Below are 25,644 nucleotides of genomic sequence, written 5' to 3' on the forward strand. Positions count from 1 at the left end.
CAAAAATATTAACACTTCTGTCCATTAGTTATACACTGTTATATCTCTACAATATAACTCTTTATACTGTACAGCTATAACATAACAAAAGGTGCAATTCCTTTAAAAAAATTCACACACTGCACATTTTTATCATTTTATTTTAAGTATAAACCTTTTTTAAACACTTTACATAAATTAACTCCTCTGAGACTAATATTTGATGTACAGTAAATTGTAATTCATATAAAAATCCATAAACAACTTGTCTCACATAATTTACAAAAAAAATCAAGGTTTCCTTTGCTTCTCTGTGACAAGGATTCTACTTGCCATTTCCCCCCAAGGCAAACCCCGTTATCATTGTAAAATCCATTATTAAATTCCCAATGTAGCATAAATTGCTTGTGCCAATGTCCTTTTAGAAAGCAGCACAGTTTAAAGCCACCCGGGTGTCCATAAACAAGAATCTTTGCCCCACATTTTAAAATGAACAGAGATATATACCACATCCTATGCAGAGAGAGGAAGAGAGCGAGAGAGAGGAGGAGCAGGAGGAGGAGGAGGAGGAGGAGGAGGAGGAGAAGGAGACTATTTCTTGTATGCAAAGGTCAACAATTTAGTAATATTTGGAAACACTGTACGGATCTGTTTCTTGGTTAAAAGACAGTGCCTCAAAGGAATAGGCAGCCTGTTGCAAACCCTTCAGGTCTTTCTTTTAATACTTTCAGTCCAACTTGAGTGCAGCGATATGCATATGTAAACATATTCTTTAAAGCAGATCACCTTTAAGGTCATTCAGGAAAAAAAACCCACCCCAGTTTTTTTTTCTTTTTAGCAATATCATTCTTCTGGAAGGCTCTCTCTTTCATGTAGAGTCTATTCAGATTGTGCTACAGAAAAATCTGAGCAAAGGTGTACGTTTAGGCTCAAGTAGTAATGCAGCAAAACAATTTGGTCTCCTTCTTAGAAGACAACTGGCACAGAGTCTGTCTCTTTGGCAGCCCAGGCTCCACCAAGGTGTTACCTCTTTCCAATCTCACTTTGCCTCAGGAACTGTATATTGTTAGCGCTGTCTGCTAATTCGGGGTATTGCTCCACGGAGAGTACATAGTACCCATCATATCCTTGGACTTTGCCAGCACTGAGCAGTTGCCGCTTTTCCCCTTCTGTCCACAACCTCGCACCTTCCTCTCCGTCTCTCACTCTTTGTTGTTCTCTGGCCCAGGCATTGGAAAGGGCCCGTTGCCTCGCCTGCTCCAATATCCGTGCCTTCTCCTCGTCGAGAGTCATGCCGTAGCGGACGTGAAGAGCCAGCGCGCCATACTGCATGTCAACGTCAGCAAACCTACGAGTCCTGCCGTTCACTACCGTGGTGGACTGGGAAACAGTGACGTTGATGCCATTTTCCAGGGCCTTCCGGCCGCTTGTCAGTCTCAGCGTGCCCAGGTCACTCTCTGGTGAGGTGGTCTTGATGAAATAGTGTGTGTCCTTCCCTTCGACAGTGAAATGCAAGTTTTCTAGGTAGTACGCGTTGTTCAGAACAGCTGCCACTTTGATACAATCCTCATTTGCAATGTTGAGTACATTAGTCTGCACTTTGCCTTGATTGACAGCCAGCATAACCCCTTTTCCAATCAGAGACTTCACAGTCGCGAACCACAGCCATGATTTCTCGCCACCGGGTCTGCGCTTGCTGATCTGGACTTCTGCCATCTTTCCTAGGGACAGGAAAGCCTTTGCTTGCCTTGCCACTTGTTGTTGCACTCCAGAAATTGGCTGAAAACAAGAACAGACAGAAGTTTTACAAACCATCTGTAGCCCTTAGATTCCAACAGTCAGCATTTATTGGCGTGGTGCCTGGAGCAGACAATAGGATATGCCACCACTGACACTGCCAAAGAGTTAATTGAATCCACATACTGGATTCCACTGTTACAACTGCAATTTTGTTTGATAATGTTCCAGTGTTGTTCTCATTTTTATCTCTTTGAAAATACAAGAAAAATTATTATTAATAATAATAATAAATCCTTGCAGTGAATCACTCCAAATAAATCGTGAAAGCTGGTACATGGAGGATCATTACATTTAATTGGCATTTACACAGGTATTTCATATGTTAATAAATACATCATAAAAACAGTTGTGCAAAGCAGAATCATAAACATTTTCCAGATGAGGAAATGGAGGCAGTCATTAAGTGGCTTGCTAAAGGCTACAGAGGTAGACAAGGAGCTAAAATAAAGACATCTTATTTAGACCTGCATATGCTCACACAGAGAAAACTTTCCCTAGAGACATTAAAAATTGTTTGAGAGGATTATTACACCTATCTTTAATCTGTAGATTTCCAGCAATTTTTCTCCACACCTGCAGAAATGAAAACAGGCCTACGATGACAGCATTTGCTTGCTCATACTTTATTCCACTCATGTAATAACTGCACTGGACTTGTTACTAGGGTTCAGCTATCGGGTATTATTTTCTCCTATAATCTAACATTATCCAGTCATGGAATACAAGCTGGGAGGTGCTAAGCCTGTTATAGGTTAGTTATCATTTAACTTGAACATTTAACCTAAGCATAACACACCTTCTCCAGTGGCCAAGTTATATACATGAGCTTCTTATTAAACTATGAGCTGATCACTTGGTAAAACATCCACAGACTGAACTCTATCCCTAATAGCGAAGTTATGGCAGATATTTCATACAACTGGGCTTTCACCTGTTAGCTGATAATCATAAGTTTGTGGACAGGCTCTCAAACTGTTCTGTGTTGCTGTCCAAGGGGGCAGTAACTATATATTAGTTTTGTTCTAACAACAGTGCCTGTCACTCCATCTCCCAGTGAAACAGGTATTTAAGCAAGTAGAAAAGGTCACGAGATCACAGGTTCAATCCCTGGCATTTCCAGGTAGGGTTGGAAAAAGTCTAGCCTGAAGCCCTGGAAAGCCGCTGCCAGTCAGTGTCAATGATATTGGGCATCATGGACCAATGGTCTGACTCAGTATAAGGCAGCTTCCTGTGTTCCTGTGAATCACGCCATCACCACCAAATAAGCCGTTTGCAGGAGCTCTCTGGCTGTGTATTACAACTCGGTGACAAAGGCAGCTTTCTAAAGCTTGCTGCAGCTCTTTAGAGGGTTTATCAGTGCCCTGCACAAAATTGCCCCATTAATAGGATAGGAAGACAGGCCTATGTGTGGCGGCAGCACATAAGACACACATATCTATATATATCATATGTCAATAGGCAGGAGGCAAAAGTGAAATAGGCAAAGGGGCCTGTGCTTGTGTGCGTGCTGAAATCCCCTGTGCTCATGGTTTCCCCATGTAGATCCTTCCCCGATACTTTTCTTCGACTTCCAGCACAATTATTAGATTATTATTATTATTGCATTTAAATTATTTTCTTATATAATTAAGTTAAAAAAAATAAAGGCAACAAAAGAACTTCAGCCTAGTTTGGAGGGACAGACAAAAAGAGTAAGAGTAATCAATGGAAGGGAGGGTCCAGCGATCCCTATGGCTGCATGGCTCTTTCAATTGCCCTTTCCCACTTTACAGGTGAATGGGGCAGACCCACATTTAAAAACTTAGATTTGCTGCAGCCATGGGCATTCAAGTACACTTCCCATAAGACACATTTCTTATATGGAAATTACCTCTACACCAGAAAAAAATCCCACCCCACCTGCCATATCATATGGAAATATTGTGCTGTGATGGTACTTCTTCTCCAGCCATAGCGTGCTCACTTCTGTTGTCTTTGTTTATCCTTTCGTCATACACAGTGTATGTCCTTCTCCAATATTCTCTGAACTTCACTGTCCTGGCAGTAAAGGAGCCACTGTGCCACAAGGGATTCTGATGAATTTTGCTATGGGAGACTGGGTAGCTATACAATTTATTAGTGGCACAGGGTAAGTTAGTATCTCTCAGCCTAACCTACTCCAGTGGACAAAATAGTGATCTCCCTATATCAGCCTCCATGCCAAGCTTTTTCTATGGAAGTGAGAACCACAGATTTTGTAGAAGCTGTCCCAAGGCTGTGAACTAAATCTTCCTCACCACAGTTTAGTTGTTTTCATAGAAAGGGCTGCAAGGCACACCACTTCTTGTTGGCTTTCAGCCTGGCAGGCTTACCTGGGTGAAAGTCCCATTTAACTCAATGGGACTGAATAGACTTTAATGCAGTGATGGAAGAAGGTAGATCTCTAGATGCTTTGACCTCCAACTCCTGGCATTCCTGACCATTGGCCATGCCGGCTTATGGGAACTGAACTCCAAAGCATCTGCTGATCTACTTTCTGCCTGCCCCTGATTTAGTGCATGATGGTGTTGTAATGCCTGTCTTTAGAGGAGAGTGGGAGGGGCATGGAATGGAGGGGGGAGGAGAGAGCAAGAGGTCGGCTGAGGAGAGGAGTTGAGCAGGAAGCGGGAGCTGGAAGGAGAGGAGGTAGAAGGAGTGCGTTGAAGGAGAAAAGGGAAGAAAGGAAAGAGAAATCAGCAGCAACATGAGATGGAGAAGGAGGCAGTCTGCGGTGTAATGAAGAGTGCACCTCCACACAGAGAGACAGGCAACTAAGGACTAAAGAACAGGGATAAACAACTGTTGTTGGACTAGTAAACCCAACACTGCTCTTCACAGAGAACTGCAGGTTAAAAAGGGAGATGAATATAGTTGATTCATAGTTGTATTATTCTGTAAGGCGGTTAGCAACATGGCCCAGACATGTTTTACCCAATAAATAAAGTTAAGGATGGTAACTTCTTTGTAAATTGAAAGGTATTTTCTTCAGTGCACCTTGGGGACCAGCACTTTATGCATTAATACAATGAAATGTATATTGGGAACAACAAGTGTATCATTTAGGAGAGCTTTTCACATGATTTCATTGACATCCATTTTAGGAACTGGGGAGGAAGCAGAATGATCCTTCCCCTCCCATATGGAGTTCATGCATAGTAATGTATTCAAAGGAGGGTAAAATTCACACTGATTATTTTTAAAGTGAGGGGTAGAGCATGGTTTGTGCTATTGGAATACAGCTTGGGAAACTGGTACATGCAGTGGTTTTTTGACATGTGTTACACATGAAACCATCCTGACTCTTTATTTTAACAGCTTGATAGGTTACAGAGCTCCTTCGGAATAATCATTATGGGCTATCAACTGTTTAAAGTTTCTCATTCCTTGCCAGTAACCGAAAACATGATGGCACATGGCCTTTTGATCTCTGAACAGTTAAGATTTATAATCACTATTTTCCTAAATACCATATATGTCTTTCTATTTTACATTCCATTCATTTTTGTCTGTCATTTAAACCACCTACATATTTCTGGTCTGCAGTAAAAAAAAAATTATCAAGTAATTTCATAAGCACCTAGAGTTTTGGCTCTGTGTAATGTAATGGGTTTTACCTGAGGTAATTTCACATTCAATATTTTATCTTCACATATAAAACATGGTTAATATTAAAGAGAAGTAAAATTGTACTGGTGCTTGGTATGCATAATTTATATCACCTGTTCTTCTGTTTATTTCACAGTCTATTTTTTATTACAGTGCTCACTTTCTGCCTTGAGGCAGGGTGCTACTATAAATCCAATCTCCATAGTTTCCACTGGGAAAGTTACAATTCTAAAAAAGGTGTTTTTTTTCAAAGTACTATTATTTATTGATTAGTTCTCTCTCCACTCCCATTTTTAGTCTGCATTATGGAAAGCAAACCAAGGTAGATTAACATTCAGACTTAATCTTTTGTAAATGCACAAAAGGGAGAGAGAGAGAGAGAGAGAAATTAGCATCTAATCTATGAATATCGTTGGAAGAAAAAAAAATATCAAGGCACATCTTTACTATGTACATTTTAGGTTGATTTTTTTTTTAAATGCCATGCAAGTCACTAAGGATTTTAGTGCTGGAAGGGAATGGTGTTCTTTATTCAATTCTGTTATAGTTCAATTTTAATTTTCTTTTTTCCTTACCGGTACATCATCCCATTGCTGGCTCTTCACAAGTTCATAGGAGGGTTCTGTTAAATCGAATTTTGGCACAGGAAATCCTGGGATGGCATTGTGCAGGTGGAAACCAAATGTCACCAGCCAGCTGTTAACATCTATAAAGCAATTGTAAAAAGAGAAAGTGGAAAACGTCAGATTCCTCTCCCTGTTTATTGAATGCAATCCTGCACAAGTTTTAAATATCAATGGGCCTAGATAGTGCTTTGAACCCTAATGATATATACCTAGTGTTAAAAAAGCATTGTATGGTATGGTTGTAGCTTGTGCTCTAAGTATACTTTTCCCCCCCGAATAGCAACAGGAATGAGAGTCCCTTTATCATCCTGAGGTAGGGAGGGTGACTGGTGTCTTCCCTTATGAGTTGGAAGCTGCAAAATCTCTGAAACAAACACTTGGGGCTCATCTACACCAAGCAGATATTCCACTATGAAAATGGTATATAAAAGGCAGGAGCCACACTGCTGCTGTATAGAGATACTGAACAACTGCACTGACAACTGTTGGGGCCCATTGACACATACCATATACTGCTTTCATACCACTTTCATAGTGTTATATCCTGCTTGGTGTAGTTGTGTCATGGGCTCCAACAGTTGTCAGTGCACTTCAATACTGCTATAAAGCAGTAGTGTGGCTCCTGCCTTTTATATACTGCTTTCATACCACTTTCATAGTGGAATATCCTGCTTGGTGTAGATGAGCCCTTGGATTTGTGTTTATGGTTTGTGTTCTTGGACTGGGACTGTGTGTGCAGCGCCAAATCGAAGAGCGACATTGTCAGCTGTGGCAGCAAAGGCGGAGACGGACAAAATCGCAACCTTCTTCCTTGCTCATTCCTCCAATTTGTGACAAAGCTGACAGCCTCAAATAGGAAGTTTGATGGCTGTGATCCTAGCCCTGCTGTGCATGGGAACCTGTGGATCCTGAGCTTTTTCTTTAGATTTCACTAACTTTTACAGCATCTGCAGGTGTTATTCTTAGATGATATGATTATTAATGTGAACTTCTGGCTCCGGGTATGCCTTACTCTTAATGGATCATCTCTATCTCCATGCATAAGCTACCCTTTCCAGAAAAAGACGATTCTTCAATGCAATATCTAACTATACATAATAATCTAATGCCATTTTTCTCAGTCACTTCTCTATGACGAGATGAGGCCAGTAACTTGTAAACGTAAAAGAAGGCCCAGAATCTCACACTTCATGATCACATAAGCCTAGCACATTGCTTTGGACTGGTGCTACTCCATCTCCCTTCTCCTCAGCTGCAAAAGCATAAAGGGGTCTGTCTTGTAAACACTGTTTTGCTTCAGTTTTATATGAATGCAAGCAATAGAAGACATGAAGAGGGAAGACATGAAGACATTCCAATACCTGTCCTGCAAGATGCTACTGGGAACACAATTTTATGATGATTTTGACTACTGCAGAGAACCACCCACCCAATATTGTTTAAGGCAGGGCGTTCTCTGTGACTTCACAGAGTATAACAGATATGCTTCTAAGAGCCTGATCTGGAATCACTTTGGCCCTCTATCATGGAGCACATAAAAGCAAGACCTAAAGTTTCTGAATATAAAGGTGAGGACCCAACTAGTATTCCTGGGGTGTAACTGGACCTGTCCCTACTATTGCTGAAAAGTATATAGTAATAGGGAAGAGGGCACAACCTAAAGGATCACCTAGGTGCACTACAACTCAGAAGGTCAATTATGCACAGAACAGCCAAAGTAGGTTTCCTAATGTAAAAGTGAGGCACTGTTCTTGGTTACAGAGAACAGATGTTACTAATATTTCAACTGAATTGCCAGTGGGCCTAAATCCTGTTCTGTGGGAGGGGGAGCCACTACGATAATAAAATGGTGTCCACAAACACTTTTATCGACAGATAATGAGTCCAGAAAGCAGATTATTATTATTTTCACATGAAAAGTGGAAGGCAGCTCAGGCATTAAAATGCACTGTGGCCAAAAAGCAAGCTAAGCAGATTTAGGTTCTATATTGATCCACTTGGTCTGAAGACCCTGTGTTAAGATACCAGAAGAGCAGGGAGAGCTAAGGAACACCATTTTCTATTTAGTATACAGATGAACACACAATCATAAACAGCAAGTGGGAGTGATAGCATATTATTTTTCATACTGGTAGACGAGGACTTGGAAAGCTTCCCTTTACAAAGATAATCATCTGAGGTGTTATCATGCAAGTAACAAACCCTACCAAACAGTCTAGATAAAGTTGCCATCTGGCATAATACCACCCATAATATTCAATATATTTACAGGTTTGTATGCTGTTTCCATGGTAACTGTCTAGTCAGACAAAGAAACATTAAAATTGCATATTTCTTTTCTGTAATACTTTTATTCTGAATCCCTTAGGAGAGTTATAAGATTTTCTGGAGATAAAGGACAGGGCCCACCATGAGGATTTTTGACCATTCCTAGCCTAATGTCTATTAAGGTGTAGGAGATAATACCACTTGCCCGTCTGAAACCGTTGCTCAGAAAATGGACCAGTTTATCCATCATTATTACTGAAGCAATGTCCCAGATAGCCTCCATTAACACCTCTCTATACATATTGGGGGGGGGGAATGCTGTTTGTTTTTCTCCTCACTTAAGTGGGACAAACTAGAATATCCAGGGCAAGCTTTAATTTGCCTCACTGGCATATATCCCTCATCATATTCAGCACACACTGCTCTCTGTGAGATACTCTGTTAGTTCCACGCTGATGCGTACAACGCAATTTGATAAACAGTTAGATCATGATCAAATGTAAATGCTTGTTTAAGCGTATATCATTAAAACATGTTTATTTACCTGTAATATAATCTTTGACATCATGTATTCTGCTGGCTGGATTGTTATTTCTAAACATGTATAAATTAAAAGGAGCTGGATCCTTTCCTATTTTTTTCCAGATTTCAATGTCAGGTGTAGTCCAACGACCTGCTAATATGTCATAATCTCTTTGGCCAAAATGAATTAGTTTGGTCAGAGGGTCATAAAGGCCTCCATGGAATCCTATCACCAACTGGAAATCAAGGTTGGAGTCAAAATAGATTTCACCATATGCCGTATACTGAATTTGCTTAAGCATAAGCCCATTGCTGCTAAAAACAGCTAGCGGTGTGCCAGTGTTGTCTGAGGCTATGTAGAACTCATCTCCACTGCTGATCTCCATGGCAAATAGGTGTCCTTGCAAGTCATAGTAGAGAGAGGTGATTTCAGAACTTGAATGGTTGTATACATGAGTTATCCTTGTTGGATATGTGAGATCTGCATAAAAAAACTGGAGGTGCTGTCCCAGACTCGTTTTACTGGAAACCCGTCTTCCAAGTCCATCGTAACGGTATATCACTGTCCACCCACTGCCTTTGCTATAAACCCTGGTGAGGAGGCCCTTTGAGCTGTATTCAAATATCTCTGTGCCTCTCTGCCGCAAAAACCCATCTTCATCTAACCGGTACTGAACATCACCTAGTCGAGTGATTCTGTCTCTCAGATCATATCGAAGTGGTGTTAGACGGGCACTATTACTTGGGTTGAGCAAGTGGAGATTGCCATTCAAGTCATAGTTGTAGCGCCACATTATTTTCTCATTCAGGTACACCGTCTGTAGCTGGCCGTCCACATCGTACTCATAAGCATACTTGGTTGTGTTAGCAAATGGCCCTATTTTAATTTCTCTTTTAGTTACTCTTCCCATGTTATCATACTGAATCGTAATCCAGTACATAAGTGACCTGAATATTTCATACTGAATTTCCTTTATGCGGCCATGAGCATCAAAGTGTTTTGTGTAAGTCATCACGGCTGTTGAAATTATCTGGTTAATATCATAATATATAACTCCAAATTTTCCAAACTGTTCAACTTTTCCAGAGATGTCATCAAACTGGTAAAGATCAATAGGCAATGGAGTTTCATTTATAACACCTTGCATGCTAGTCACTCTGAAGCTATTGTCATAGCTGTAGTCAAATCGGGCATTTACCATTCCATCCTCACTAAAGCGGAAAATCTGCCTGTCAATCAATGGGCCAATTTGCCTGTATCTAATGGTGCAGATAAAACCATCACTCTGGAGGTTTACTGTTTTCAGAACTCCTGCTGTCTCATCGTAAGTAAAACTGACTCTTGTACTATCATACAGAATTTCAGAGAGCCTGGTCTGCCTTCTGTATTTGAATAGGACTCTTCGACTTGTACCCAAGAAAGCAGTTTGCAGTAGCTGCCCTTCCTCATTGTAGTCCATGATGACGGAGGCATTACTTTCGGGCGGGTTGTAGATGTTCCGATAATAGCCGATGGAACGGATAGTCTGCATGGTATGGCGAGCAACGCTGGGCATGGTTATCGCAGAAAGTCGATCCAATAAGTCATATTCAAAGATGTACTGCCGTTGGCTGTGTAGTAAGAGGACCATTGACTGAAAGAAGGAAATAGGGTTTAAATAAGTGCCAAAACCATTGTATGATAACAGCATTCTGTTTGAGTAAATCATCATCGTTTAAATTGAGTTATCCTTGACCTTACATATTGGTAATTATTCTCTGCCTAATTCATTTGGATACTTAATTGTAAGAGGTTCTGTAATTAGTAGCTCCAGATTCCTAATGTGCTACTTGTTGTGACTGAGTCATTCTTTTCTCAAGCACTCACAGCCAAACAGCAGATTGTCAATGGATTTGGATAAGTCATGTTTAATACTGGCAAAAGTGAAGCTGTCTTAAAGCCAATAACTCAAGAAGGGAACAACATATGGGAGAGACAATTTCACTCCTGTAATTAGAGATAATTTAGCGAGAAGTTTACTAGCCTGAAGATCCCTGAACCTCCCCTTCTGCATCTATTTGTCAGATGGGCAAAGCAATTGGTTTGTTATTTACATAAAAGTTTGTGGAGTTTATCAGCCGCCAAGGCTTCTGTACTGTGCATCAATGGCATTGTTACTTTATATTATTCATGGGAAGATGTATGAAACTGTCAGTATCAGTCATCAGAGGTCACTCGCTGTTCTTACTCAAGGCAAATTCTGCTCCCATCCCCTGGAAGGACATCAAGCTAAAAGATGATAAAAGGCAGCAAAATGTGATGTTTTGTCACCTGATGACTGATGCCATTAGACTGAACATATGATGTTTCCCTCTATTTTAAGACTTGTGAAAATATTTGGAATACCACCTAAAGCTTTGCTCAGTACTGTGCTATGCTTTGAAGCATGGGGTTGAGTTCCAAGTGCTGGTATAAGGGGACCTTCTTTTTGGAACAGGAAAAGACTCTGTACCAGGCAGCAAACATTATTGGCTGGGGGGAAAAGCCACCATACAGCACACACCACCATAGTGTTGTGGGGCAGGGAAAGTGAGGATTTATAGCAAGTTTGGCACAGCTTATCATGCCACATCTAAGATGCACTGTAGGACCAGGCTGTCAGAGGCAGGTCAGGTGGTGATTGTAGGCAGAGCCTTTTCTGTAGTAGCGCCCTGGCTTTGGAACTCTTTTGCTACTTTGTGCCAAGTCTGCTGTCCTTGGTGCGAGGTGAAAATCTTTTAATTCTCCAGGACATTTATTTTAGATTTCCTCTCATAATTCAGACTTCATCTAGAGAGGTTGCTGTTTTTATTGTTGTGAATTTTAAATTATAGCGTTAAGAACAGAAGAACAGCCATGCGAGATTAGACCAAAGGTCCATAAGGCCAGCATTCTGTTCACACAGTGGTCAACCAGCTGCTGGTGGGAAACTCACAAGCAGGGCATGAATGCAACAGCACCCTCCCACTCATATTCCCCAGCAACTGGTGTATGTAGGCATACTGCCTTTGATACTGGAGGTAGCATATAGCCATCATGACTAGTAGCCACTGATTGAGTCCAACCCCCTGCATTGAGCAGGGGGTTGGACTCGATGGCCTTGTAGGCCCCTTCCAACTCTGCTATTCTATGATAACCTTATTCTCCTCCATGAATTTGTTTAATTCCCTTTTAAAGCCATCCAAATTGGTTGCTACCAGTACACCTTGTAAAAGAGAATTCCATAACTTAGCTATCTGCTGTATCTTGCTTTTACCTGTCCTGAATCTCCCACCAATCAGCTTCATCAGATGACCCCATGATCTAATCGTATGAAAGAGGGAGAAAAATGTCTCCCTATCCACATTCTCCGCACCATGCATAATTTTGTACACCTCTATCATATCTCCACTCACTCACCTTTTCTCAAGCTAAACAGCCTCAGTTGTTGTAACATTTCCTGATAGGGAATTGCTCCAGTCCCTTGATCATTTTAGCTGCCTTTCCTGCTCTCTTTCTAACTCTACAATATCTTTGTTTAGGTTCAGTGTAAGTATTTGAATGGTGGCTGAACAATAGATTTGTATAAGGACAGCAATGTACTGGGAGATTTCTTTTTTATTCCTTTCCTAATTATGCCTAACATGGAATTTTCCTTGTTTATAGCAGTTCTGCTCTGGGTCGACATTTTCATCAAGTGGTCTACCATAATCCCAAGATCTCTTTCTTGGTCAGTCACTGCTAGCTCAGATCCCGTCAGCATGAAGTTAATAATTTTTTTTGTCTCAATGTGCATCACTTTACACTTGGTTTACACTGAATCACATTTGGAGAAATCCTTGTTTAGAGCATCTTCACAATCCCAATTTGTTTTAACCATCCTAAATAATTTGGTCTCATCAGCAAAACTCAGTGTTCACTCCTAATTCCAGATTATTTATGAACAAGTTAAAAGCATTTGTCCCAATAGAGCTCCCTGTGGGATCCTACTGATTATATCCCACCACTGGATGTATTTTATGTATATTGAAGCCACAATGAGAATAATAATTACAAAAATGAAATTATAAATAAATAATTTTTGTGCAATCCTGAGACATTAAATGAGCTTAAATTTTACTCAGGTCACTGGGATGTAATCCTTCAAATGATATTTAGTTCTCTCTGATTTAAATGGCATCATTAACTGTACCCATAGGCAGCAAACCAGTAAATGCAAGTGAATGAGGTTTGCCTTATGTCTGGTACTGCAAAGATTCAGACATGCACTCTTTTCTTCAAATACAGATCTTTGTGGCTCTTCAGCCTCTAATTGCAAACACAAACCATTTAATGCAGCAACACTTCACTAATTTCATTGCAATATGGATACACCATTCCCAATGTGTTACTTTACCTTTTCAAGGTATGTGTAACTCCATGTTTTGCCATCAGCAAATACTCTAGATACAATCCTTCCCTGTCCATCATAATCTACTTTTTCACTAGTGGTTCCTCGCTGGATACTGCCAATTTGACCTGTAGATGAATAGGTAACATTGACAGCCATAAGCTTGCTGCTTGGAAACCAGAGAGTTGGATGTCCTGATGTGTCGTAGGCAATCCTCAACAGAAATTTACGGTGGTCATCATAGATCTTCTCTGTCTTTGTGGTCCGGTCAAAATCAACTGAAAGGAGGTTCCTACCATTAACCTTTTATGAAACAAACAAGATGACAAAATAAATCATGTTGTCTGACCATGAACTGCTTATTACTTCTCATACTATCAACTATTGTTTGAATAGCATTGTTTAAACACCATTTACCATGATTGATTTCCTTTGTCAGTAAATTAATTTAGCAACTTCTTGGTATAAGTGCCGGGCATTAGATTAATTGCCATTTTAAAAGGTTTCATTAAATAAAGATGTCTTGGCATTTATTCAAAACCCTTTCAATTAATTCTCCTGGAATTTAGTTAAATGTTAATAAAATACAACAATATCTATATACATTGATAACTTGTATATTAATCAGTATGATTTATGGAGGATATTAGGAGGATATAGAGGAATGATCAGTTAGGGTCAATACTGAAAAACAAAATAAAAGGCCAGCAAGTATACTGATGAAACACAACAAATTACATTTCAAATTAATCATTAAGACTATACAATATCATTTTACATAGCAAAAGTAGCTTTTTTTAGTGTTAAAAATATTATTTTATAAAATGATGATTTTAAAAGGTATATGATATATTATTCAACATTGTACATACCCTGTTTCCCCGAAAATAAGACAGTGTCTTATATTAAGTTTTGCTCCCAAAGATGCGCTAGGTCTTATTTTCAGGGGATGTCTTATTTTTCCATGAAGAAGAATACGGTACACATTTATTGTTGAACAAAAAAAAAGGTCTTATTTTCGGGGGGATGCCTTATATTACAGCGAGAGGCAAAACTGGAAGTAGGTCTTATTTTCGGGGGATGTCTTACTTTCGGGCAAACAGTATGCGGCATATTACTGCCCTCCAAATGAAAGGTCTGATGGAATTATTTCTGGTACTTCACTGCTTGCTGCCAGAAAGAGACTTTTAAAAGTTCTCCTTTGAGACAACTAATCACTCTTAACACAGACATGAATCCACCATTAATACAGGCTAGTTGGTAGTATTTAAAACTGATTGAGACTTTCCTAAATGAGTATCAGTTTGTCACTTTGACCTAAGTTCCAAAGAATTATCCAACTAATACTGCATACCCAATGAAAGTTGGGGATTTGTGTTTCTTGAACAACCCTCCATAAAAAAAAAAAAGTACAACCTGTTCTATTAAAGATTAGTAAGTTCTATTAAATCAATAGTGTTTACTTCCAAATAAACATATTTAGGATCAGTGAGCCAGGTCAATTTCTGGAATTCATTGTAGCGTTATAGTTTACAATGATGTGTCATACACTAAATGTCTGTTACTAGAACTACTGACCTGTTGTCATAGTCTCATAGTCTCTAGTACTCCAAACTTTAAACATGAATTGAAAATTTATACTTTTACTGTGAACAAAAATTGGTTAAAGTACAATTCATGTGCTACAAGATGTAGCAAAGGCCACTAGTTTAGAAAACTTTAAAAGGGGATTATACAAAGTCATGGAGAATAAAGCTACCAATGACTATATGCTACCTCCAGGTTCAGAGACAGTATACTTTTGAATATCAGTTGTTAGAAATAACAGGGAAAGGGTCTATTTGTGTCCTGCTTGTGGGCTTCCCATGAGCACATGGTGTTGACAGGATGCTGGACTAAACAAGCCTTTGGTATGATCCTGCAAGGCTTTTAGGTTGTTATGATCTCATGACAATCATTTGGGCACAATGGAGAGAACAGGCATTCATATAATTTTCTTTACTTAAAGGGCAGAACGTTGATCTTCGCACACAATTTTGGGTTTATCTTGTTCTATAACTTTTATTTTATTACATTTGCTTAGCTATTTCGCCTTGGTCTTGGTTTCTACTACCCGCCCTCTCACAAACCCTGCTAAAACAAGGCAACATTTGAGCATTCAGAAAACAGGAATGCAGTCTTGTTTTGAGAAATGGATTGGTGCTGTTTCTGCAAAAGGGTCCTGCTATTAGCCCTGTTTCAAACGGTACTTCCCCTGCCCCATCCTGCTTCCTTAAGAAAGGATTTTCCAAGCTTGCAGAGTACTTGTGCAACCTAGAAATTTGTTTCTGTGGACAGAAACTATGGGCTCATCTACACCAAGCAGATATTCCACAATGAAAGTGGTATGAAAGTGGTATATAAAATGCAGGAGCCACACTGCTGCTTTATAGTGGTATTGACGTGCACTAACAACTGTTGGGGCCCATTGACACATACCATATACCACTTTCATAGTGCTATATCCTGCTTGGTGTAGATGTGTCAATGGGCCCCAACAGTTGTCAGTGCACTTCATTACCACTATAAAGCAGCAGTGTGGCTCCTGCATTTTATATACCACTTTCATACCACTTTCATTGTGGAATATCTGCTTGGTGTAGATGAGCCCATAGCCTGATCATATTGTCCACAGAAACAAATTTCTAGGTTGTACAAGTACTCTGCAGTGCACTTCAATACCACTATAAAGCTCCTGCCTTTTATTACTGCTTTCATAGTGGAATATCCTGCTTGGTGTAGATGAGCCCTATGTTTCTACTTGCTGAAATTCTGCAGGCTTATTCAACCTCCACCCAAGCTGCCCCAGTATATTTTACAAAGATAGTAAAAAGATGTGCTACAAGCACATTTGATAAAGAAACCAGTCATGTCCTTTACAGGCCTTTCTTCCAAAAGCAGGCATTATAAAAATTTTTTTAAAAAGAAATAACGTCTTAGGATTGATTTCAATGGCAAAAATGGTTAATGTGTCAAGTGTAAAATAATGGTATGATATTGCAACGGTGAAAGAGAGGAGTGTGTGTGCCAGAGGCATGTTCGTGTTTACGGTGTAATATTAATTACTAGTCAACAAAACTAACTGAGGACTACAAGTCCCACGAACAAGATTTGGAAATGCATAGAGCAACATGCAAATGTGAACATCTGAAAGAGGATTCCGCCTGCCAGTCAAGATGTTATCTCACCTCTAAAAATCTGATTATAATCACCAGAGGCCATTCCATTTCCCTTTCATCTGAATTGTTCTCAGAAAATTACCCAAAGGAAAAGACACACATTTCAAGCACTGCAAGTTTATGACATATCCTCCATAGTACCCACCTAGAGTTAAAAATGCATTAGAGGCATTACTCACTCTGAGCTTTCGGCCAAACACATTGACTTTGCCTTGGGCTTGTTCTTTTCGGAACCTCCACTCCACTAAATTCTGTCCATTTTCTCCAGGAAGGGTCATATTTCTTTTTGCTACCGTTGGATTGGCTGTGCCAGCTAAAACGTGTGGTTCTGTCTGATAGTGTGTGTCCAGGCCACTGGCATAGATAATTCTGAGGGATCCATCATATCCAATCTGGTAGCTATTTCTTAACTGATCTGAAATGGGGGGAAAGCACAGTATGCATTCTAAGCTATGACTTTTCTAAGCCATGACTTTTCATATAAAAGGAATCAAAATGGACATCAAGTCAATGCTCTGTTGTTGATTTTACTCTTTTAAACATTCTGATTCTTCAGTTTATATACCGCCTCTCAGTTTTACTATTTGATGGCTGAATTTGCTTGATCTGCATTCCAAATATACTGCAATAAGCATGGCTATCTCCTACCTCTGTACATGTTTCGACATTCACTTCAGTAGAGAGAATTTCTGCATGCATAGGAGCTTCATATTAAGGTTTTTGATTAAGTTGATTGAATACTGGTTATGCTTCCTTTGCAGTTAGCTTCGGACACCAATAAAAATATTTGTGCCAGTTATTTAAGTAAAGGTAATTACATATCTTAAATATAGATAAGCTATCTTTCAAATTTATGTTTAATAAACGAGCTGTAATGTTTTCCTCCATGCTGATCTTCCATTCTAATCTTTAAGAGGCTGGTCAACAATCATACACTTAATACAACTGGCTTTGATTAATTTTCTTCCTTTTAGAAAGAGTGTTTTGGTTTAATTCTCTTACTATACCTTGGACCATTGTATAGAAAGAATCAATTGATGACAGGTTTGAAGTGATGCTGACATCTTCCTCTCTGCTAGATGATTCAATGTCAACTGTAATGGCTCTTTCCATCTCACCATGCAGGTTGGTGACCACTCCAGTTGGAAATGTAACGTTGGTTAGTCGCCCCTCGCTGTCATAGCTAAAGCAGAAAAGAAGCAAATAAAATGATAAGAAACAAGAACAAATTGTTTTTCCTTCACAGATTAAAACTAACAGAAAATATCAGATGGTAATATTGTTAAGGAATCCTTGGTTTTTGTGCCTGAGTTATGCACAATGAAGACTTCAAACATGCTTTGAAGATATCGAAAGCCTGTTTAACATACAGGAGCCTCAGTGGAAGAGAAAACAGATGGATCTCCAGTTCTGCATATTATTCTTTGAAGTGTGACCAAATCCTGCTGCACATCTAATTTGCTGTTTCAAAGGGAACATGTTGGTGAGGATAAATTGCTTCACATTCTGAACCCGCTTCCCATAATCAGGCTAGATTTAGTTCACTCTTATACAAACGTTATCTCAGGGGCTCTTGAGGTTTTAGTATCGGCATTATCTTCCCGGGAAGAGAGCGGACCTCCTCCACTTATGTTCCTGACTGTATCACATTCTCTGCATTACAAGAGTAAGCTGTACAGGGAAGCACTGCTCTACCTTGACACGTACACCGAGAACAGAAAATCAAATGGAGCAAGGTAACATTTTTCATATAAAAGGAATAAGTGAGACCTGCTACAGTGTTGCAGTGTGGAGTGCTCCTATTCACTGTTCCAGTTAATCAATCATGCCTTCCTCCGTGGTACTCCATTTCTTCTCACCCTTGCCCTTTTCTTTTCAGTAAGCATTCTGTGGTCATTGAGCATGGACTGTTTTAGGGATTTCTCCACCTCCCACCCCCTCCAGTTAGGTCCCCCCCTAAATATTTTTTGTACTTCCACAAATGTTGGGGTTCCTGCCTGCCTGTTGATAGCACCTTCTTGTGTATGGATGGTGATGTTTTGGCTACCTAAGCAACAGCACACACGGCCTGAATATTAAAAATGATACAATGTTGCAGCACCAGTCACATTCCTGTGTTTTCATCTGCATAAATCTGTTTCCTGTTTTCTAGTCATGCATAATAATTAGGGATGCCTATCAGATTCAGCCCAAGCACAAGCTGAAATGAGCCCCTTTGGAGCATTTCTGGTGCTTTCCGCGGTGAAGTAGGCGTCTTTTTGAAGTGATCAGAACTGAAGCTGGACCCTGCACAAGGCTTTGTTCGCAATTCAGCTTTAGAAAGGCAGGCAGCATGGGCTCATCTACACCAAGCAGGATATTCCACTATGAAAGCGGTATATAAAATGCAGGAGCCACACTACTGCTTTTTGGCGGTATTGAAGTGCACTGACAACTGTTGGGGCCCATTGACACATACCGCTTTCACAGTGGAATATCCTGCTTGGTGTAGATGTGTCAAGGCCCCCAACAGTTGTCAATGCACTTCTGTACCACTATAAAGCAGTAGTGTAGATCCTGCAGTGCACTTCAATACCGCTATAAAGCAGTAGTGTAGCTCTTGCCTTTTATATACCGCTTTCATACTGGAATATCCTGCTTCTCTAAATGTTGCTGGAGGGGGGGTGAATGGGTTTGAGTGATTGACAGTTCCACCTTGTAATAATAGTCACTACTTTGGAAGAGAGCAAGGATGGGTCTGTGAGATGGCCATTCTTGCAAAGCTGTATAACTAGTTTTCTACCATTCTAACTCTCCAGGACCTGCACCTATCCTTCTGAAATTTTGCAACTTTCTTACTTAAGGGCACCTCGATGTTGTCTGTCATTTTCAAAAGAAACACAGGGAGATAAGTATGGGTGTTACTAAGCATTTAAAAGATTTGGGGACCAGGCCCATTGGACACAGATCTGCATAAAATTTGTACATGTTGATGTACATATGCAACCGTAGAAATAATTATTACAATTTATTTAAAATTCATAGGCAAAGCCAACCAATTAATTTTTCATCCAAACCATCTTAAATTTTAAAAAAAGTTCAATTAATTTACATCTTGCCTCTGATCACCCCAAACCAATGGCAAAACCATTCTCTCCCCAGCTGCAATCCTTGAAAATTGTCCACTGCATGGCAATTAAGCTGACAAAACTCCTTCCATTGGCACCAACAGATCCAGGGACCTGGGAAAAACATTGGGCCCAGACCTAACAATACTCCTATGCGTGTCCTTTTCTGGATACTCTCAAAATGAAAAAGCTGCTCTCACATAAAGGCCCTGTATCCATTCATCTGAAACTTGACAGGTCCAATACCCTCAGAAGGGGAACAACCCCAACACATTTTATCCAAGTTACTAGCAGTTCCCTTTTTTAAAAAACAAACAACAACATAAAAGTGAGTGGCACAAAAACCACTGCACCTATTTTCCTGCAACTTTGGCATGTATAATCCCCTTCTAAGAAGCCTCCAAATTTCACCTGCTTCTGTTATAGCCATTATTTGAATTCCAATAATAATAAAAAATCCTAAAGCCTTGGATAAGGTGAGGGTGACTGTATCCAATTCAGGATATTCTCTCTCCTTAAGAATGCTGCAGCAAGGCAATTTTCAGCAGTTGTGGGGTTCAAGTCATTGTATGTCTTTGTCTTGGGGAAAACTGCACTTGTGTAACTTTTGTCTGCACAGCTCAAGTAATGAACCCTTAGTCCTATCAAGGTCTGTGACTTCATCCCCATGTCCCCTTACTCTCAACTCCTTCCCTACATTTTCAAGTGATTTCAGGAGCTTGATAATCCTTACGAGGTCAGAAACAGCAGACAAGAGCCTCTCTATCTAGTTCTGTTTAAAGCAGATCCTGGTCATCATTTTCTTCTGAGCAATTCCTCTGAGCATTGTTCACTGTGCTTATCCAGTGCATCATTTTCACAAACAGTACTATATTGCTCTCTGTATTCTGAACCCAGGACAAAATTTATTTTGAATCTGTTACAGGATATGTCTAACAGTGATGACCAAGTTAAAGTTATATATTTGCTCTCTGATGCTGACAAATTTGTGACAGACAGAGTTGCGAGATTTGCAGTGGCTGCCCAAAAATTGAGAAGAAGATTCATAGAGGTCAATATGGTGAAGTAGTATTAACTTCTATACATTTATGGCCCTTTTAATGTAAATTCTTAATGTCTTATTTTAATTGTTTGTATTAAAACTAACTTTTACATATGTGTTGGCACTTTTTAATGAAAACCTTTTAGTATCCTTTTGTATATTACTCCTTTATATTGTAAAGTTTTTGTGTGTTTATCTATGCACATTTGTAAAGTTGAAATGACCATGACGGTTGAAACAACAAATAAACAATACATCTAAGACTGATAGAAAAGCTTTACACAACACTTAATCACCTATTTCATTTCATAACAGAATTTTGATTCCTATTTTTTATTTTGTGCCATACAAGATTTAGAATACATTGCCATTGCCCCTTATGAAATCTGAATTCACTCTAATTTTGTACAAGGTCAAAATCTCAGCGGTAATGATGATCACCATCTCAGACATTTGACCTTCTACTCCCTTAACTGCTGGAATCCTCTCATCTGATGCCCATCCTTTCTTTCTTTCTTTTTTACTTTTAATTACATTCTCACCCAGCTTGTTATTTGTCCTAGCCTGTACCCCTGAAAACACAGGAGAAATAGGTCTCGAACTGTGAAATACATGTCTTATTTTATATCAGACATTTTACTCCATAGGTAGTTACTCCAGAATATAACAGGGACTTTTGTTCTGTAAGTCTTTTCGATGTGGCCAGCAAATTATACGTGAAGCATCTTCTGGATAATGTAGAAAGTTGGTGGGCTTAGAAAATCCTTTGTCAGAGGAGCAAGCAGGTTTCTTCCATGATAGATCAACAATTGACCATTGCTTCCTCCTGAATCATCTGGTAAGGCAATATATGTTCCTACCACATCACTCTCTTTATGCTGCTTTTGCAGATTTTCAGGCTGTTTTTGATTCCATACCTCGGTCTTGTCTTTGGCACAAACTTGCTCATTTGAATATGGATTGTAGGTTGCTAAGGAGAATTCAGGGGTTGTTTGATAATTCTAGAATACATGTCAGACTTCATACAGGAGGCAGTTTTTCAGAAGCTTTGACTGTGAATAAGAGAGTGTGACAAGGGATGGCACCACTTTTATTTAATTTGTATTTTAACTAGATAGTTTCTGCTCTTTCTGATAAAGAGCTTTTTCCTCTCTGATTAAGAGTAGGGGTTTTTCTAGTCAAGTATATGTTGATGATGCATAATGATGTTGTTCTGTTGCATATTCCAGCTGGGGATGCATAGACTTTTGAGAGCCTTAAGATCATATTGCACTAGGGCATTTTTACAAGTTAACTATTCCAAATTTAAAATTGGAGTGATTGAGGGGAAAATACCAATGGAAATTGGATAATCAGTTGTTGGATCATGTTGACTGATAAATAATTTGGTGTGAAGTTTTAAAATTCCATATCCTGGTCTGCTCATTTGAAAGCCACTGCTAATGCTATTGTTGTTTCTTAGCTGGATATGGTGGGAAGTTAGTGATGACCCTGCTTTTATAAAACCAAATTACTTCCCCACCTCCTATATGGGGCCCCTGGAATCAGAACAGCACAAATTACTAGCTACAGCCCTGGGTGTGCTTAGATCCACCCACAAGGCAATTGTTTGAAGGAAAACAGTCTGTTATTTAGTTGAATTTTATCCAAGAAGGCAGCTATTTATTTCTAGCTTAAGCTATTTTTTCAACAGGCCTCTCTGGTTTTACTGGCATTTGAAGGCATGGGGCCAGAATCATGGGCTACCAAAATGCATGAAATCATTTCTAAACTGTGTTTTCTGCTAGGCACTGGGGTGATGACGGTGCCTGTCTGGAAGTCTCAAGACATCTGATCAAAGTTGACTTCTAGGCTACCACTGTACTAGTGGCCAAGTGTTGTTCTAACATGCTATATAAAGCTTTCAAAGCCCTTTCTGGGAAACAGCCCCAATATCTGTCTTTTATCTCCTCATATAATTTGAGATGGCTCTTACTTAATTAAGATTAAATATCCTGCAATTAATGGAGATTAAGACCAACTTTGGGTGAATCAACATTGTTCAGCTGGCAGCCAGAAGGTAGAGGAATTGGTTCACTTTTTTCGTATCTAGATGTGAGACCCTGGTACTGCTAGCATTAGATATAACTCCACTTTAAACAAATTCTTTTTTATTGGCTGGGACAGATTATTTCTTGACATACCACACTGCAACATTTGTTAGGCTGTCTCTAGGGAAGAGGACAATATAAGTTATTGCATCTTCCACTGTAAATTACAAATGGAACTGTAACTGACCATCCACACTTAAGGAGCTTAGTGGGGGCTTTTTAGTGTGGGCATCCCACTATGTTCTGGGCACATGGTGATTTTGACATAGTGTGGGTAGTGCTGTCCCCTCCCCTTGACCCAAGTCGTTGCCACACACACAGTCTTCTCCAGATATTTTGTAGCAGTGCTTCTCAGTACCGTTTTAGCAGTCAGCTGTGCATGAGCACATGCATTTTCATCATTTAACAAGGGCAAAATTGATGTCTTTAAAATTAGCATGTGCAGCACAGACCAAGAGGATTGTAGTGAAACTGGTTTCCGAGTAAACACAGTGTCCCCATTCAGAAGACACGTTAAACCATGGCTTTAACCACGGTGGTTAAGCCAGAAAGTGTTCAGAAGACACCTTAAAAAAGCTTTATTCACTGTGGTTAAAGCCATGGTTTAAGGTGTCTTCTGAACACAGCCTGGCTTTCTGGCTTAACCACCATGGTTAAAGCTATGGTTTAACGTGTCTTCTGAACGGGCCCATTGATAGGGCTAAAAGTCCATCCCAACCATTTCACCTGAGAATTGTCCTATCTCTAGTCAATTTCACAACCAGATCTAGTATACACAGTGTCACTACCCAGCTAGGAAAACTTGCCCACTTAATTTTCCCTGCTTGCTCATTGCACTGTTCTACTATAGCACAACTGCAAAATTTTAACTTAAAAAAGATACCACAGATATAGAGGATTTCAGCCTTACAGAATTACAGCCAGAACCTAACATGAACTCAGAAATAAGTGCTGCTGTTTCCAATGTAATCTACTAATTAAATAGCTAATTAAAGTATGTGGGTTGAGGAAATTAAGGCTGAGAGCTGGTAGATCAGAGGAAAGAACTTGTCCAGGATACGAAATGGCTTCGAAATTGGAAATGCACGGCAAGCAATAGAAGAAGAAGGGACATTCACAACATATAATCTCCTTTCCCCATGGACAACTCCCACTGTGTCCCAATCACACATTTTCTATCCAAACATGCATAATGATTGTGCTGTTACCCCACTCGTTCTCTCCTTAATGGATTTTCTGTGGCAAGGGGGGGGAAAAAAACAGAAGCAGTGATGGAAAACACAGGAGGATTACAATTGTCTTATGACCTCAGCTGATCATCCCATAAAATAGTGTGAAGGAGACAAGGAGAATGCACATTAAACCTGGATGTACCCTGTGCTGCCTCCTGAAATTCTTTTCTGTCTTAAGCCACCTAAGCTATGTCTGTCTTCATATCATGACTGCAGCCTCTGGCACTTAAGTTCATATCTGCCTGTTCCTGATACTGCCTGTTCCAGATACTTCCAGCCAGAAAGGCATGACTTTCATGCCTTTCTGGCTGGAAGTGCTATTCAGCCTGAAATCCTATCCTGGTCTTAATTGCGTTTTGTTCCTTTGGATCTGGATCCCAGGAATAACGTTTTACATAGCACTGCTGTACATTTGCTCCAAGTAGACATATAGTGAAAATCTATCATTATGTGGCAATTAAAGTATTTCATCAGGCATGTTAGAGCCATTAAATAGAAATGATCAATTAGCATGTTTAATGTGAAAAAAATACTGGTAAAATATTTCCCTAGAGTTAGTAAACCTACATATATGTTGTTTTAATTATTGTTGACTTAAAAGAAAATGGAAAACTGAATTTGAGCTCTCCCTGAACTATGTGAGTTACCTGTCAATCAGATGAGCACATTTACATTAACCTTTCATCTCACATATATCTCATTGTTGCATTCCTGATATGGGTTGGCTGCCACTGCAAAACAAGCCTTTCTCTTAGCAAAATGGCCTTTCGTTTCATTTCATTTTTTACTTATGGGAAATAAAATGTCCCATCCCCACATTTCCTCTCACAAGGGGTTACATTATTTTATTCGAAATATGTCAGGCACAATAAACTTCCTGAAATATTTCAATAAACAGTTCTTAAAGGCTGTTGTTGAGGCTCACCTCATTTTTTGTGTGTTTGAAATAGATGATGCCTGATCCTCCCCCCCCCCCCGCAAAATAATATTATTACAGGGCTGCTATAAGAGTTCCTGCTCCAATGAGTATGAAGAATGATGAACAGTTGAAATGCTCTAAATGTGTACTAAGTATTACTATTATGCATATAAAAGTGTTTATTTGCTGCAATTTCATGCACTGAGTAGTTCAAATGAGATGAGCCTTTCTGGTTCATTTGTTTTTCGTTTTTCTTTCTTTTTTTTTAGTATATCTGTACAATTGTGAACAAAATGGTAGGTAAGAAATGCTACATTTTAATCAGAGAGACTGTAGGGCTGGCATCACTGGTGGGAGGGCAATGGCAGGAGCCTAAAGAAGCTAAGTTGTATTCATTGACACATATGAACTGTACTTGCAGCTGAAACTTCCTTCAACATTTTTACCACAGCAGCTCTCACTGTGAAAGAGGGTAAACCGTTGTGTCGAAAGCAGATGGTGTGGTGTGTGTTTTTGGCTGCTGGAACTGCTACAACGAACATGTCAAAGAAAACTCAGACCATGTAGGCAATTCTTGCTTGCTGTATCAATAGATCTTGAGACCAATGTCAGCATAGGAATAATTGTGCCAAGATGTATGGAAAGTGGTTAAAAGCATGCCAAAGGGAGGTAGAAATTCTTACACTCCTAATAAAAATTCTCCCTTCTCGTCAACTCATTTGTCTCCTGGGTGTTTTCCTAAATTCTACGCACACCATCACTGGTGTTTAGAATGAAACTCATTACCTCTCATTTCCCCCAAGGTACTTCTATCCTTGTTTATTTTGAT

The 25,644-nt window shown here is 39.6% G+C and overlaps 1 protein-coding gene across 1 annotated transcript in view; it reads right to left on the reverse strand.

Moving 5' to 3' along the window:
- Positions 1-511: 511 nt before the first annotated feature.
- TENM3 (teneurin transmembrane protein 3) overlaps positions 512-25,644 on the reverse strand; it is a 177,359-nt gene continuing 152,226 nt past the window's right edge. Inside the window, exons 22-27 of the mRNA XM_063136114.1 lie at positions 17,433-17,608; positions 16,605-16,840; positions 13,214-13,510; positions 8,842-10,453; positions 5,979-6,109; positions 512-1,758 (exon numbers count right to left, since the gene is read on the reverse strand). Of these exons, the coding sequence (XP_062992184.1) occupies positions 1,003-1,758; positions 5,979-6,109; positions 8,842-10,453; positions 13,214-13,510; positions 16,605-16,840; positions 17,433-17,608 (3,208 nt within the window). The 3' untranslated portion in view covers positions 512-1,002. The remainder of the gene's footprint in view (positions 1,759-5,978; positions 6,110-8,841; positions 10,454-13,213; positions 13,511-16,604; positions 16,841-17,432; positions 17,609-25,644) is intronic.

Source organism: Elgaria multicarinata, chromosome 10 (assembly GCF_023053635.1).
Source record: "Elgaria multicarinata webbii isolate HBS135686 ecotype San Diego chromosome 10, rElgMul1.1.pri, whole genome shotgun sequence".
Lineage (NCBI taxonomy): Eukaryota > Metazoa > Chordata > Lepidosauria > Squamata > Anguidae > Elgaria > Elgaria multicarinata.